Below are 17971 nucleotides of genomic sequence, written 5' to 3'. Positions count from 1 at the left end.
AATGCATCTATGCTGGCAAAAGCTTGCGTTTGTGCAGACATAGGCAGAGGCTGAGGTAGAGATAGACAAAACCTTAGGTCCTTTGAAGTTCATGGTAAAACTTAGAAGTCTGCTTTGCAGTTCAGTACAACCAGGATTTCATGTCTCATTTCTAGTCTGATGCAGTGCAGAGACAGTAGTTCAGGGTCTAACCAAAGGCAGAACTGACCGCCTCCTGTTCTAGTCACCACAGCACTATTCTTTGGAGGAATCTCAGCACCTTACCAAATATGCACTTAACTTACACCATTTCTTTCTTTCTCTTTCTCTTTTTTATTTTTTCTTTCTGGTTTTTTTTTTTTAATCAATAAACACAAATTGGAATATTCAACAGGGGAAGTTTCTTTTTGTCTTGTTTGGATCATGGAATAAAATTATGATTTTTATAGCAACAAAAATCCATTTTCCTTCAGAAAAAACCCCTTTGATTCAATGGGGTCTGAACCAGGTATCATAGGAAAATTATGTCTCTTTTCAGTATTGTTGTATTATCGGTAATATAGAAGTCAACAAGCACTAACCATGTGTTTGGCTTCCCAGAGAGAGAGAGACAACTGATAGAGACCGTAAGAACCCCAAGCTTTGCTAATTCCTTCAGGTGGATCAGGCTACGGCAGTCTGTGGAAATCTGGTGTGCAGACAATTACAAAGTCACAGCTCCACTTCTAATGTTCTGCCTCACTGCTGTGACATATGTGTTTTAGCTGTATCCAGCTTTCCAGATTTCCCACAACTGTACCCAGTTTAACATGATTCTGTAAGAGCTCTCTCTTTGCAATCAACAGCTATCTGGATTTAGGTCCAGCAGAGACATAAACCGATGTTCAACCAAATGAGTGTCTCCTTTGATTACAAACAGTAAATTTCAGTTTGGACATAAGTTTGTGGGCCTAAGGCCATTTATTGTATCCTTTTAAAAATAATTTCACTTTTGTTGTTCAAAGATGCAGCTGAAGGCCAAAAAAAAATTCTATACCCTATTCACGGAGAAAACATTTTTTAAAAGACTTAGGATGCCAAATAGAAACCAAATGTAAGAGTAAACTAGTCATAAATCAACAAACTATTTTTAGCATCAGTTTAGGTTCAACATTTAAATTTGGAGTTGTCAGTTTAGCATATTTTTTTCTTTTTATACGGATGATTGTTTGGCACTATAGAAAAGCTTTGATTTTGATCTTGAAAGCAAAATATGTGCATTTGTGGCCGTAACAATGGAAGTTGGATAAAAATAAAAGAGGCTAAAAACCCTACCCAGAAGAAACAAAACTATCAAATTAAGTGTACAGCCTTTATGAGTTAAAACTCTTTAACTTTAGGCTAATATTTTTAAAATACAAGGTAAACGGTCCTAAAGATTTTTTTTAAAAGTATATTTCTGTTCATACCATTTTAGGAGAACCGTTTATAGGAACACTGGCATTATTTTATCTCATATTTTAAGAACAAGATTTATGTGCACAACTGATAAACTGCTTTATTGAGCCAAAAACCCAGTTTACTTTCTCTCTTCCCATGAAACTTCTAACTTACAGGCTTTCACAAAGCTTTGGTTTTACAAGTTTTTAATTCAGGGATAAACTTTAACAACTGCTCTCTCTGGGTCTCCGTGAATTGTAGGTAAACTTTCCTTCTCCTGGTAGAGCCGATGCTAACTCTTTTAGCTGAAGCACCACAAAACACAGGATGATTGAAATGATGCTGAAAGCTGCATTGCATGCTGCTACTTTATGTAAACAGGGAAAAAAGCAATTTATAATTGCAATAAAAAATAAGCTTAATTTCCAAACTACTATTGACTGGTTGGAACTTTTCATTGTTGTCTCCTTCTTTTATATGAATTTCATTTAATCTTTTAATGCAATGTTATTTTTACATTGACTAACTTTTTTAAAGTTATAATAGGAAAAGTTAATAATTGGATGTAAAATGCCTAAACTTACATGCATCATTTTAAAAATATATATAAATATAAAACCTGCAACTATTCTATTATCATTAATTGTCAGTGCTTCCTATAAACATGAGTTTATCTCCATATATCCTTTTTCTGCCATTTTTTTACCTTTGCCACTAACCTTTAGCAGATGCCAAAAATGGAGGCATTTTACTCTTAATGTACCTAGAGAGCTATTGATATAAATCAAACACAATATTTGGAAGAAGCTTTTCAAAAGGTACTTACGACTTCCATTTGCCAAAGTTTAAACTTTTATTGTTCAGACATTTCAGCTCCTCAATATTCATTTTATATAGTTCTACTTTTCTAGTTTATTACCTAAAACCAGATTGGCTCATAAATGTATGGGATGTTAAGAAGAAAATACTATAAAACAAAGGATCTCAGATGTTGTAGACATTGCCAGAACTTTCACATATTTGGTTTGAAAGAAAAGTTACAATGTCAGGAAAAAACTGCCCAGTTTTCATATATTCTTTAAATATAAACCACTACCCAAAACAAATTTCAGATCATTTATGAAGCGCTCTTCAACAGTGGTAGTCTCTGAGTCCAGACCTCAAATCAGCCAGCCATTCTGTCCCTGCTCTGCTGCTTAAAAGGCACAAAGCGGTAAGAGGTGTTTGCGTGGCACCTATTGCCGTGCTAGCTGAGACCTTGCACTTTTCAGCCTCTTCATATGACTGCTATGAAGCTGGGAATGACCCTTTAACCACGGATTGCAAATGAGGTGCGGAGGGAGCATGGCAGGAGCTAAGGGCAAGCTCCACAAGTGGCAATAGAAATCTTGGAGTGTCAAAGCATGCCTGGTCCCTGTGGTGGCCAGGAGGCCACAGCCTGGAGCAAGGGACCTCAAAGCCAAAGAAGGGCTAGCGTGAGGAAGGGATTCAAAATGGCCAGCACTGGAGGCTTCAAGAACGAGGAATCATCTAAGCTCAGTCTTTGGTTTCCCAGATGGGGACCGGAAGAGCATTCCCTACTCCAGAACCTGGTTATCTACTTTGTACCTTTAGATAAAGATTCACTTTAACTTCTAGATAAAAAAAATCTACATAGAATCTCACCCAGGGACCAAACTTTAGATGTCTTTTCTTCCAAATAAATTACCAGATTACAAGCATGCTAGTTTCCTGCCTTAATGAATTTTGAACTTTAAAGCAGTCCTCAGCTGATGAGAAGAGTGGGGAATGTTATCCCTAAGGACAAACGGCTAGGTGATTAGGACACAGGTGATGCAAGTTTGGAACTCCTCTGGGCAAAGAGCACTGGGCATCTCCAACTCCCCACTCTCACCCTAGCACCATGGGCCTGAGCATCCCTCCTTCCTCTCCTTACGCCATGCTGAACCGGGCTGCTCGTCCAGTGGCCGTTTCCAGGAGGCACCCTGAACGAGGGGAGCTGAGCTGTGCTCACTGATCCACAGCACGGTAAAGTCAGTGTCCAGGTTTTTGTTTAGTCCCAGTCTGCCATTATTTGCTCCACATCATCTGCAAGTATAGCTGAGGGTGGGGTGACCGTGTTCTGCACGGGGCAGAAGTAGCAGCAGCTGTATGGCTGTAGCACTGTGGGATATATTCTGCCCTTAGATGTACCGGTGCAGGCTCCCATACAAACAATTTTTGTTGGTTTTATTTAGAAGGATTATTTTCTCTGCTAAGACAACTCACCCTACTACTTAGCAAAACATATTTGCATGGGACTTTTGCTCAGTGCAAGTGCAGGCTGCTTCCCTAGAAATTCCCTTGCTCCTGAAGTAGCAGCTGTCTCTCCCAAGGCCGCTGGGATCCTGCAGGATTGCTTCACTCAGCCTCCCACTCAGTCCCTGGCCTGATAATTGTTGATAGGCAGCAGCCTTGGGTTTTTGCTGTGGCTTCTTGTGTCACAGCAACCTGTCACACACAGCAAAGTGCACCCGGCTGGCTTCTGAGCTGCTGACTGGTAGCAGTGGCAGGCACAAACTCTAAGGCCAGGTCTGCTCTGCAAACATTCACTTTTGGAGCCGTTTGCTGGGTTGCAGTGAGAAACCCAGCTGTGCTAGCAAGGCCTGATGGTATTGGCACAAGGACCTGTAGGCCTCTGCACTTTTCCTTGCATAACAGCTTTAATCAGAGACAAAAGCAGGTTTTGCTGGCAAAGCTACATAGACACTGGGAGGTATTGTCAGGATGGTGCACTTGTATGGGTGAGAAAAGTGTTTCTTGTGTTGATCTGAATATAAAGGCAACTAGAAAGTTTTCTCTCTTCGTTCAGAAACTACTCTTGACTTCCAGCAGGATTTTGGAAATTAATAGCTTTAGAGAACCAAAATAATAAAACTATTCAACCTTAGATAAGAGATACCTAAAACCCACTGACTTTTGTAATCCCACTTTATGTTCCTAATCTGTAATTTTTTTTTTTAATAGGGATCGGGCTCTAGTAAATTACATAGGGATTCATCTCACCTTACTTTCATCTTCTGAAATGTATCTGTGTAGTATGGGATGCTTCTTTACAAATTAAAGAAATTAGTATTTCCAAGAGAAAGTTATCCTTTCTCATTATCTGTACATTATCTGCACATTATCTGCATAATCTTAGATTCATTCTTCTCTCAAGGGGCTCTCAAAATCTAGCTTCAATCAACCACCCAACTTTTAGATTTTTAGTGGTAGATGCGAATGAATCTTCCCTTTAGACACTTCTGAATGTGAATATTTTGTCTTCCCATTCAGCCTCCTCACTCCCTTTCCCTGTCTCATATACTTTCTATGGAGAAAGGGCAAGATGCTACAAGAAAGGCAAGGTGAATGAAAAATGAACTTACACATGACTGTCAAACTTGAGCATTCACAGCTCTTTCATGGAATGGAGAAACTCCCATCCTTGCCAAATGAAAAAGGCATAACACAGAGGGAGGAAATAGTCTCTTCAAAGGGTTGGGGGGCATTTAATTTAAGGAAAACTCCCATGGCAAAATACTCAAAAACATCTTGCTTGCTGTATAATAAGACTACTCATAAAAATACAGAGGAGATGATGACATGCCATTATTGTTTTCCAGGGCAGTGGATTGTCCCTTGCCTCAGCTGCTCTGACAACAGGACCTGCGACTGGAGAGAAATAACGTGGCAGCCTCATGGCTGCCGATATTCTGTGCTAGCGAAGCCCGAGCTCCAGCGCTGTGTGGAGGGCAGAAGGGTATGTAACAGATTTTACATTTTAATTAATTTTTATTTACCTGGATATTTAGTGCTCTGAAGATTTAAAAACAATTTTATGATGGATGTGTAAGAGAAATCCCATTTTGTTATAACTGGAGGAAGATTCAGATGGAAAATCCACAGGGACAAAAACCAACCATTATAATTTAGCCTCATATGCAGACACAGCGGCCTGCTGCCATTTCTCATGGGAGCTTAGGTCACACCAATGGAGTTTCAAGACCTACGATGTACGTGGTTACCTGTTAGACCTGCAGTGAGTATATAAGGACTGTAAATGGAGGATGGATTTGCACTGTTGTCACAGTTTGTCTCACACTTGACATGCAAGTTGGGTTTCTTCTGCTGCATACCTAATGCATGGCATTGCTTGTGCACACTAATCTTACCAAGTCTTCTTGCACATTCTTTTCTTGTAGTGAGGCTTCTAAGGTGATTGCTTGGAAATACAAGGTCTCCTTAATAAGCATGCTATGACTGTAAAACTCTTGAGAGAGAGCTCTGATCTGAGGCTCAGGTACCTTATTGAGGATACAAGTATCCAGAAAGTAAGTAATTAATTGTTATAAAGATTTTTATAGTGTATTGTCTAGGTAAGAAAATAGTAACTAAAAGTAGCATTTTGGTAAAATCTGAGAGCATTTCTATATATACAAATACAAAAAGACAATAGTGTTTCAGTTAACATTTCCTCCTTCTTTTCTGGTTATTTCTTGTCCTGCACAAAGTCCCTCGTTGCCATTTGGCTTTATTTCTGCCAGTGGTTTTCTCCATTACCATAGAGCTGCGGGTTTCTCCTAACATATTTTTCTAAAAAAACATAGGTTTATATCACAGAGGAGAAGCTTGATTTGCTTCTCATGTACGAAACAAGCACTTCTGGATTGACCACAGCAAAAAATATAGAAGAATTTGATAGCTTTGGTTTGGTCTTTAATTTGCATAGACATCGGGCTGCTTCAGTAAGCAAACACCCTTTGGTCAGACAATTGAAGGACAGCAGAGGAACAATATGCCACTATGGAAGTGGATTGCCAGGGTACTGCTGGGAGGGTTATGTGGACATTCTCACATCCTGAATCTGACTACTTACATTCACCAGTGTCAAAAACAGGACAACATTTGTTAGGGGTCCATTAAAACCATGTATATGAAATGAATGTTTGTGACCTTGGTTTCTTAATTCAGATTCCACTATGTTCTGACCCTCTGAGGTCACTGATCTATTCTAGCGTCAGATGAGAGCCAGATCCTACACAATCTACATTAACACTATGTGAGAAAAATTTCTGTAAAACTAATTGCACTTGTTTCCCATTCTGCATCTTTTGCAAAAGTCTTCTGTCATTGTCTGATAACCTTCACTGCTCTGTAGAAATCTGCTGAATCACTCCTGTTACCTTTACACAGTTGTCTATTTAACAGGTTTATTCTTTTAAAACAATCACTCCAACTCATGGTCCCCTTTTGGTATATCTCTCCTATATCTTTCCCTTTGAAGTTATTTTTGTCATCAATTTCCAGTGGTTTTAACTTTGTGTGGTGTTTTGCAATAACATTTTTTGTTTCTTTCACCAAATAAATAAATGTAGAGCTTGAACCAACTCCCTCATGTCAGTAGATCTCAAAGAATTAAGAGAGACTTTCTTCATACCTAAGTCAGATGAGTAAACATGGTCCTCTGCTTGGGTGATACGGTCCTGATTCTGCCTGTGATTAAGGCAAACTTTACAATTACTTTACAGAGTCTAAGCAATGAAGTAGAAAAATAATTTTTTTTTCAGGTAGTCACTGAAAAAGACTTTTGGCTGTCAGTTGTATTGTATGATATTATATATGCTTAAGCAACCTGGATCTTTTATAAAGGGAGCTATTGAGTAGCCAGCCAGATATAATCCTTGTGAACAAATACATTTTTATTACACAAGAGATTTTGGTAACCATCTATAATATATATATTTCCTAATTTGTGACTTTGGTTTCAAACCATTATATACTTTGTCTTTAAGTGCTACAGAGATCACTGACTTCTCAAACTAATGACATCATATTTTCCATAATAAAATAAGCCGAAGGTTTCAACACTGGAAATCTAGGCAGGTTGCAAAAAAAGCACGAGTACAAAGCGTTAGGGCAAAAATCATCAGCCAAGTGAGGACAGTGAGATGATCTAGAATGCTGTTTGATTTATATTATAACTTGCTGAAGTTAGCTAAGAACAACAGAACTCACTCATGTGTCCGCTTCTCAAAACGGGCTCAACTAATCTGTATGCCTCTGTATTCTGGGGATTTTTAGTATGCCACCAGACTTTGATTATTTGGTTTGTGTAACTTCGGTCTCTGGAGTTCAGAATCCTTTACAAAGGAGTCATTTATCATGAACTACATCTGAATTCTTGCTCAAAGTTCATTCTGAACTAAGGCAATAAAACCTCCATACACCCCACATAATTACCAATCCTTCCTCAGGAGAGCAAAGACACGTGTCTGTAGAGTCTTTGGGTCAAATGACATCATACATTCCTTCAAAACACTAACAGCATTTTATGACTGAATTTCACTTCTGAATACCTTCATAAAAAAATTCAGAGTCATGCAAGATTTCACCAGGGACCACAGGTAAAGCAAGTAGTGACATTTGTGATTCAATAGGCTGAAGTCCCTGATTTTTGTCCTAGAAAAAATATAATTTGGTTTCAGGATTCTGATCAGCTGACTTTACTTTTTACAGTTAAAAACATCATGATAAGACATTATAAACAGCATAAGTGTCTGTCATAATGTAATTTCTTTTAAATAAGAGGTGTTAATCTCCATGGTGCTGTCAGATTCCAACTACGATAACTGCAGGCTATTCTCTTATGCTCCCCTATTAATTTTCTGTTTCAAAAAAAAAAAAGAAGAAAAAAAAAAGAAAGTAAAAAACCCTCCTTGGCCTCCTTGTCTTTCTATGTTTAATGAATGTGAAGGGAAACATACAATGAGTTAACGACTGCTCTGCAGTGTCCCTGATCCGACTGCACTTAAAAAGATGTAAAGTGAATGCTCTTTTTGGCTGAAATGCAGCACATTTAAGATCAACTGTATCTTTAAATGCAACCATTCTGTTTTTCTCGTGTTTCATAGAACAAGAGTAAAACGCGGCACTCAGATATGTCTCTTGCTCATTAATTTCTTTTATGCATTTGTCAATGTTTATGAAATATGTTTATGGTCACCAAAACAGAGTACTTTTTTCCTCTCTGCATCATAAATAAGCTTCCAGAAATGCTTTCTAATTTGTTTTCTAACTCCAGGCTGCTTTCATGTCTTCTATTAAAATTGATTTGTTTTTCAGAGCTCATCTCTAAAACTGTTATCTCCTTTCTTTGTAACAGAAATTCATTTGCCCTGGCTATGATTTCCAATTGATTTCACATCATCATTAACTGCTATTTTAATTTGTGTGCATATAAAACTATGTTTGAGCTAAGTTGTTTCTGTTTCATAAAAACATAAGACCACCTGTAGTGAAACAATAACGCTCAGATTGGTGGAGACATGAGAAAGGATATACATCCACAAAACAGTTTATGAGGCCTTATTTTGCTTTATGATGTGTTAGCAAGACTAGTCAGTCATATGTTTGCATTTCAGACACAGTAAACAGGAAAATTTTGACGTGTGCAGGCTAAGGTGATTCTGGCTGAGTAGATTTTCATTCAGTCCACTTTTAATACCTGCAGTCCTTTTTCTCCTCAATTTTAAACTCAAGAGTAACGAGATCCAGGCTGTGTTGTTCTAAGAGAACTCCACATGTATGTCCTAACTGAAGCAAAGAATTAGACAATCATAACAAAAATATTATATCTCTATTATAGTGGCTCAACAAAATCCTCTGTAAGTGTGACTAATGAGTTTTTGCTGTAAGATTTATACAATTCTATTAAGACATGATGCTTTGATTTTTGTACAGAACTTTAAAAAATTGGTGAAGAAAAGGGAGTTCTAACAGGTAATTATTTATCCAATTAGCAGTATATAGAGAGCTGGCCTCAACAGCAGGGGGGATATGTATTTTGTTTATCATTGAGAAATACTACTCAGAGTTTAGTCTTATAATAAAGCACCATTGAGTCATGTGTAATTAAGAACAGGAAATATGAAAAGGCAATATTTGTTGAAGTACTTAAAATTCAGCTGTTAAAACAGGAATTTTAACTTATAATTTCTTAACAATATTTTAAAGTTGAGTAGTGTTTTGGACTTACAGGTGTTTAAATTTCCTAAGTGTGGTTAATTTATAATGATAGGCCTGGTTAAGAAGTGAATTCCTCTATGCTTATGCAATCTTTTAAAGCCTGTAAGCTATAATGGAATTTTTCACACCAAACATTTGCAACAGAAGACACTGAAAACATCTGTCTGCGTGAAAGTGTTGTTCTTTGTCTGGTAAAATTATAGACCTATGTACGCCTGATCCTTTAGTCATCCTGCAGACAAATGCCCCATTGACCTGAACAGTACGTGACTAAGCCTTGTGCCAGACTGTAAATAAATTTTCATACTCTACACACCTGAGCTCATTATTGTCATAGAGCTAAATACAGAATCATCCCCAGAGCCCCTGGTTCAAATCATATTTAATACTACATGACACACAAACTACAGTAAGTTCATGCAAACATACAGAAATGTGGCCATAGTTACCACACATTCAATTACATTGAATGATTATTTTATTTCATCAAAGCTTTGGGTTAGTTGAAGGGCATCGGTTTTCTTCCTGGGGCTAAACACAAATTGTTTTAGCCTTTGAGTCTTCCAAGCATTTGCTGAAAATGCAGCTGACTTGCTGAAGGTGGATGCTTTGAAAGATGCTTTCTGATGGTCTGCATACCACAAGAAAACGTGCTTGCCCAGCTCTGCCCAAGGGCAGTTTGAAAAGCAGGTAGGATTACTGACAAATGTTCTCTTCTTCCACCTGATCTTTTTAGGGGTAAGAAAAGAAGAATTTGTTTATTTTTCCAGGATTTTCATGTCTCTCGGTATGGTTGGACCAATAGTTTGAGGCAGATTGTCAGATGCAGACAAGGTCTTAACAAATGGGTTCTCTGTGTGTACAGATTTGTTGTCCTATGCATCCACCAGCCTGGGATGCCTTGGGTTACAAGAAACGCACACCCATCTTTCTATCTGAGATCTTCTGTCTTCTTATGGGAGAGCATTCCCTTCAAAATCCCAGCACACAGAGTCTCCAGAGTGTGACTGCTGATACCCTCCTGTGATGACTACAGACAGACTTCAGAGACTTCAGAGCTCTCCATCAGGGCTACAGGGCAGGCACCATAGGTTTCACATACTGCAATCCTAGTTTTAATGACATACCTTTCAACAGTGCTATGATTTTACTGTGAAAGTGGTAGCTGGAGTTAAACAGGTTTGCATGATTCCAGTCATACAGTCCTGATGTGGCTCAGACCTGCCTGAACAGTCAGAGACATCTTGACTGAAAGCTAATATGGTCGTTATAATTGACTGGCATCTTTGAAGATAACCTACACTTCTGATCTGGTTTTCAGTTCAACCACAAGTCCACCTTGGCTCATTTCTCTCTTCCCCACTTACATCAAGTCTTCACTATTCTCTTAGCACACTTGTTTCTGAGTGTTCAGGTTAATTTCCCTAGTGAAATGACCTGTATTCCTCACCAATGTGATGTTTCCATCTGTCTCATTCATGACTCATCCTGCTCAGCCACATCTTTTCCTAGGAATAAGTGTACATTCCCAGATGGGCACCCAGACAGCCAATAGCATTAGCTGTCTGATCTAATTTCCTGACCTGCTTTCATAACAAGTGAAAGAGTGAAAATGGAGGTGTTCTGAGACTCAGAACTTACTCCTTCAGAGATGGGCTGTGAGCAGTCAGTCTTGTGATAATGTTTGAAGAATTATGCTTGGGCCCTAATGGTTATAAATTTTGTCTGGTTATAATGACTACTCTAAATGAATCTGCTCTGACTCCTGTGACCCCCTTCAAGTTCTTCAGGACAAGAAAATAACTAAGGCCTACCTGATATTTTCATATGGTGCCCAGCATAATGGCACCTAAGGGCTAGAACTATCACTTTAAGAAGGGATCTTACCTAGCTTTTTATTCCTGGTACTGGTATTCTAAAGAATCGTGCCAGCTCTTCTGCAAATCTGGCTAGCTGGGTACCTCAGGGCAGACTTGAAAACTCACTCATGGATCCACTGCTGGTGTGTGGGTGTGTACATGTAGAAATTGTAAAGCCCTACAATGCTAAAGTATTTAATAGTGTAAATTGAGTGCATGTGTGCTTGGGGGCGGGGGATGTTTGGCTTTGTTTTTGACATAATGAAAAAATGGGAAAGAGGCTGGTGAGTTGATCTCAGTCTTTGACGCTCTGCAGTGTTTGAGATGTTGGAAATATTTAGAATGATGCTTCACACAAATTGCTAGAGAATACACAGTGTTGGCAAAACCAGACATCTGTGCATCACGGTCATTGGTCTTGGCCACAGTTCCTCTTTCTTTTTTCCCATGAAGGGTGTTGTTTTGCTATTTGAATTCAATGGTAGATGTAGTAGACCAAATACAGTTAGAAGGAGAAAATATCTCTTAGAATCTTAGTCACAGCAAAATTGAGGTAAAAATTCCACATCTGACAAATGAGAGTAATTAATAACTGAATAGGCTGCTTTGCAATGAGAAATCTCATATGCACTGATAACCAAATGGTATCATATGTTATTAGAAGTAGAAGAGAAACAAGCTAGCATGTTCTACCAACTGCTGTACATGTGTAACCTGGTAGAGCCTGTTTGTTATTCTGCTAATGATGCACTGTGTTTTTACAGAAATGTTCTCACCCACATTGCAACTTAATGATATCCTTGCCTGCTAATATCTGAGAACTGCTTTTTAAATAGATGTACATCTAGATACTACAGCGATGGACTTATGAAATTAAAGGACATGGGTATAGACACACTGGAGACATTAAGATATTTTGCAAGTTAAAAGAATAATTTAAAACCTCAGGTTAACCTACTTTAGAATTAGGACATACTGTAAGTGTAGACTTTCTTCCTAACTGTAAATAGCTGAGCACGTTTGTGTCTGTCAGAGAGGGAAAGAGAAAATATCCAACCAGTCCTTCCAAGGATCCAAGGATCCTTGACTTCTCTGAGTCATGTTAAGCCTGCTTTAAAGAGGTCTCTTCTGACACAATGTGAAGAGTTAGAAATCCTGTTGCATGCGAGGGAAGTTGTGCAGTCCAAGCATGAAGAGCAGCTGTTTAAGAATTCACTCTGTGAAGCAGCTTTGAGAGGTCCAGGACAGGAGGTAAAAGACCATCTATATGCTCAGTGGTTGTTTAAATTTGTCTGCTGCCATACCTAATCTATCAAGGGCTTCTCTGCAGCTCACAAGGGGCAGGGCATGAGATGTTCAAGTCATTGTCATGCCTATTCTTGGCCCTTGCACCAGATCCAAGAATGTTCATCTGAAACTGCTTCTGTTCTGTGGAAACCATCATTGGTACGCTGTTGTGGCTTGGTTTTGCTCACAATTGGTTCATAGTGGGAACTCCCTAAAACTGTGACATTCCCAAAGGAAATAGATAAATAGAGATATATTAGATGAGAGATAATTTCACCATGTAAAATCTCTAAAAGCCTTGGAAATGTATTCTTAAACATGTAATCTTGTATAGTCTTAATTTTATTTGCATAACCAAATATTCTAGGTGGAAGTGGTAAAACAACAAATCCCAAATCAAATTTAAAAAAAAAAAAAAAACCACAACAAAAACCTAACTTACAAGGTGCCAACTACCCTGAGTGCCAGGGAGCAAGGCTGGTACCGTGTTATGGCTCTGTGGGGTTTCTGACTCCCAGTTTTACATTTGTGCTCCTCTGAGTGGATTTCTGGCTGGGGTGACTGTGGCAGTAACTGATTGCACACACAGTTTCATTGGTTAACCTGGGTTCTCTTCCCCTTTGGACTCTTGTCGCTGCTTACACGTCTGCTTCATTAGGAGGAAATGCTACTCCTATCCACTAAAAATAGGGCAATTACATTAAAAAAAAAAAACAACAAACCCCAAAACAAACCCACATGTTAAGTTCTGTGGTCTCCAGATACAGAGATGTTTGATTTGTCAGAGGAGTCTACAGAATGGGTAGGAGCAAGCCCAAATTTGACTTCTTAATTCATTTGCAAATCAGAGTAGCCCAGCAAAGACCGCCGATGTTTGAAGTACTTCTGTCACCCTGACAGCACTTTTAACTACTCCCTTCAGGCCACGATGTTTCCTGGTGGTCACATCACATATGCCAGGATTCCATTCAGATTATCTGCCACCAAAATAACCCCCTTTCTTCCCCCTCTGAAACTGCAGAAAGACCATCCCTCTACAAATAAGGCAGCAGCTGCATCCATTGATATGTGTGTGTGTGTTTTACTTTGGTGTAAATTCTAATGAATCACATTTATGGAAGACAGACATTAACAAAGACATGCTGTGCAGGAACAAACCACATGAGAAACTGGAGGAATGAAGGCAGGAAGCTGCAAGCAATCACAGGAGACTCCGTACTAGAAATCTGAAGGAAATATAAACTTAGGCAAAAGAAATTATCAACACGGATGAAAAATTAAGGACTAACTGTGCAGCTATGGTCATCTATAACCTGTACTTTTTGTCTTTGAAACACGTAGCTTTTTCTTAATCAGATCACACAGATTTTGCTAAAGGAGAACTTCAGTATTGAGACATCAGGGCTGGAGAACTGGCAGCTCACGGATCTATTTCTTGACATTATGAGAGGGGTTTAAAAATCTAGCTGTATTCTTTTCTTAGCTTTTGGGTTTTGGGGAGTACGACTTCCAAGTAAGTCATATCTTTTTTTCCGTCCAAAGATTCTTTTTATAGGTGACTCAACTAACAGAGGGATGATGTACTATCTAATAGAAAGAGTGAATAAGACTCTTCAGGAATGGCAAAAGACCCATGATGTTAAATGTTATCAGAATATCAATGAGGGGAAAACCTTTATCAGTTACTCCTACTACCCCCAGTTCTGGATGAATGCAAACCAGAGACCAACTTTTGAAAAAGCACTAGAACAACTGCTGCAGAGGTACTGTACAAACTCTATTGCTGGCTTGTTTGTATTCTCATTCTATTCACAAATGTGTATAACACATTTAACAACTAAAGTCAGTAAACAATTAAACATAACACGTACAGACCGTATTGTGTGGTTGAAAAATAGTAGAAAACAGCATCAGGCCTCTGATCAGGATGCCAGATACAGTTCACTGAAATGCAAAGCAATGCAGTTAAAATGTTTGCCATCTGTTTTAAGGCAACATGTGTTGTTTTGCCTTTCTGGGTTTCAGATCACGTCCCCTGGAGAATACAGACCAGACCGTATTAATCGTAGGTGGTGTTCAGTGGCTTAATTCCAATCACCTGCAAATCATCCAAAAGGTGTTGAACAGGTAACGTTGTGTTTGGTGTTATTCCGAGTCTCGATATGATAAGTTATAAGAAACAACAAAAAATTTTAAACACAAACATGGCATTTGTTTTCTTATGGGGGTACATCAACTGACTTTGAAAAAATAAAAATGAAGTGTCTTTTGATGTGTCTGTTAAGTAAAATGTGTGTCTTTTTTCTTATTTGCCAAACAGGGAAAATCTATCAAATATCCTGGTAATTATCAAATCCATAGGGATGGGCTTTCACCTCCCAGTGGATGGAATACATTCTCTATCACAGGTAAGCTACAGTATATTTAGAGCATATTTTCACAGAAGACTTGTCATTTCAGCAATAATTTTTCTGCCCAGTCAAAATATATTACAACCTCTGCTGAGCAAGCTTTAAGTGGATCAAAGAAGGAATAACGTTTGTATTTGGTCATATGGTTTGCTGATGCAGATTTAAACTGATTTGCCTTATTTCATGGATTCTGCTGCAATCAGAGCGCTCTCGAGATGCCACGCTCAGTCAGACATCCCAGGAACCAGAAGCTCCGATATAAGGCTGCTGCCAAAGTAGAGAAATCGAGCTGGGGATAGGCAGGTTGCTCCTCATACCATGTCAGGCACTGGTCCTCCTGAGGCTTCCTCCGTGTTAATGCTGGATCAGATTCACTGGTCTGGCTGCATTGCACAGCTCTCCATAAATCTATCTTAACCAACCTATGAAGCCAGAACATTACAGAGCAGCTGGAATGTGCCGGTGAATCTAGCCTGTTATTTGTATGTTAATAGGATGTTACAGTCAGTTTAAATCATGTCCAAGACTTTTAGGGTAACAGATGGGCTCATTTCAGTGTGCTGTGTAACTCATTCAATTCAATATTTTTATTTACAATTTGGATGGTGGTTCTCTATTGAACACATAAAATGCCTGGATGAGACAGGGCTGAGAAGTGCCGGAGGGCAGAACGGAGCAAATGGTGCCTACCAGCACTGTGTGTAACGCTCCAGCTATTCACAGGTGTTGAAAAGAGAAAATTATTAGCTTTCACAGTTTACGTGTAGCACTCCTATCTCAACGGGGACTGGCGCCCACATCTTTTTGCAGCCATAACACACTGCTGTACTCATTTAGTCAGTACAGACTTACTGTTAACTGAGTGAAGTCAGACTTACTGTTACTCTCACCCTTCTTTTTTTGCTACAGAGACTGCCCTGTCAGTTTTTGCCCATTCCTTCATTCTAAGTTAGTACTATGCGCCTTGTCTTTCCTGAAAGTCGTCTTCTTGATTCCAACCATTTCCTTAATTTATCCAGATGACCATATTAGGATACGATAGGGAAATGGTTGGACTCAACATGAAGAAACGTTGTCATAGTTCCCACCATAGCTTTCAGGGAAGTTCAGTCCTAGGGGCAAGAAGCAGAACTTTGATCGAAGGTAGGTGAGGCAAGGACAGAAAGACTATTAAAGGCTTCCCAGGAATGCCTTTTTCTGTTTCTCAGCTGGTAGTTTATAAACCTCCAGAAATCAACTACAGTGCATAACCGACATTCTTTTCCCTTTCAGTATTGTAATCATATGCCAAATTACCCGTGTGGTTTGGGTGCTCTGGACTTCTGGATTACCCCAGCTACTCTCAAAGCCCTTCTGTCTTCATTGTCAAATCCACTGCCTTGACAAATACATGGCTGATCTTTTTTCTATTCCTGGCCCTCCTGCATTATCTTGAGAAAAAATAATCTGTTCTTCAGTGTAACCACTTCTAACATATCCATGACCCGATACTCCTTTTTAAGCAACAGTCTCAATGACTTTGATTTGAAGCTGAATTTTTCTTTTACAGGAACAAACTCACCATTTGTTATAGACAACTTTACAATAGGAAATTTTTTTCTGAATTACACCTCAGGTTAGCTAAGTATATATTAAAAACAGTTACCCAGTAATTATATTTTAGACAACATTGAATTCTTTCTATGAAGGAAGCTGCACAACTATTGAAAAGTAAAAATAGTTACTGCTAACTTGATTTTACTCTAGATCTTATTGAAAGTTTGTGGGGTCTCCTTCCCTGGAAATATTCAAAACCCGCCTGGATGTGTTCCTGTGTCCCCTGCTTTGGGTGTCCCTGCTCAAGCAGAGGGGTTGGACAAGACGATCTCCAGAGGTCCCTTCCAACCCCTGCCATTCTGTGATTCTGTGATTCTGTGAAATCAACCCAATTTGTTGCATAATTAAGAGAGAAACTTTCAAATTTTCTTGGAACTATCTTTATGCTGCAAAATTCATTCTAAGAAATTTCTGCAAAAATCTACAACAGTCTCAGGGTAATTGCTACTTTCAAGAGTGAATTTATAGTAATTCACATCTGGAGTATAACATAATTGCTTTATTCAAAAAAGCAGTTTTATTATTCATTTCAGTGGCAGAATAAAATAACCTTTCAACAGTCCTTCTAACAAAACATTGCAATATTTTGTCTGGAATACAGGCAGAAGTGCAAAACTTGTGGAATGAAAACTTGATTATTCTGGATACAGCAAAAAATTTCGGCTATGAAGTTGTTGACACCTTTGTCATCACCATGGGACGTTACAAAGAATTCCTGCAAGGGAAGTGTGGCTGCCATTTCCATGAGGTAATAGTTTATGCTTATATCATTCCCAGGTATTTAAGGGAGATTTTAACTGTCAGGTGGCCAGAAGCAAAAAGGTGTGTATCAAGGTCTGCATGTGTGACTCAAAGTTAGGCTGAATAACATCCTCGGGGATAGCAGTTTGTACGGCAGCACTTGCCCCTCACCGCTCAGAGTGCAATGCCGCCCGGGACGGGCTGAGCAGCTGTGGTGGTGATTCCTTGAAATAAAAACAAGCATGCTTTTCTGCAAAGGTAAGCTGTATAAAAGGATGTTGCTATGCGTTACATATCCCGGCTGCTTCTGCATGGACTCACTTCATCTTTTTGCCATACCTCAGTCTCACAGGTTTTTTCCTTAAGCCTTCCTAACTGAGCAGGTCAGCAGACTCCCATCGAACCACAGGTACATTTAAAATGGAGCTTAAAACTGAAAGACCAATCTTACTGCTGTATATCTGTTTTCATATGTCTCACAAAGAGTTATCTGGGATAGGTATAGTGACTGACCATACAAACAGAAATCTGCCCATAGTTCTGTTTTCTTTTTTGTCTGAAATCTATAGAAATTCAGTCTTCTGTTTTATAACTACTGGACTGGTGAAACAGGGACATGGTAAAATATATGAG

The 17971-nt window shown here is 38.9% G+C and overlaps 1 protein-coding gene across 5 annotated transcripts in view; it reads left to right on the top strand.

Annotated features, from left to right (window-relative positions):
• CPED1 (cadherin like and PC-esterase domain containing 1) overlaps positions 1-17971 on the top strand; it is a 155625-nt gene that overhangs the window by 129568 nt on the left and 8086 nt on the right. For 4 of the 5 annotated variants that reach the window (XM_064446691.1, XM_064446677.1, XM_009504244.2 and 1 more), the window contains 5 exons: positions 5043-5179; positions 14133-14353; positions 14616-14717; positions 14911-14998; positions 17199-17345. In XM_064446691.1, coding sequence (XP_064302761.1) covers positions 5043-5179; positions 14133-14353; positions 14616-14717; positions 14911-14998; positions 17199-17345 — 695 coding nt within the window. The remainder of the gene's footprint in view (positions 1-5042; positions 5180-14132; positions 14354-14615; positions 14718-14910; positions 14999-17198; positions 17346-17971) is intronic. The other variant, XM_064446700.1, reaches the window with a different exon arrangement.

This window comes from Phalacrocorax carbo, chromosome 1 (genome assembly GCF_963921805.1).
Source record: "Phalacrocorax carbo chromosome 1, bPhaCar2.1, whole genome shotgun sequence".
NCBI classification, from domain to species: Eukaryota; Metazoa; Chordata; class Aves; order Suliformes; family Phalacrocoracidae; genus Phalacrocorax; species Phalacrocorax carbo.
This window is presented reverse-complemented; position numbering and strand designations above follow the sequence as displayed.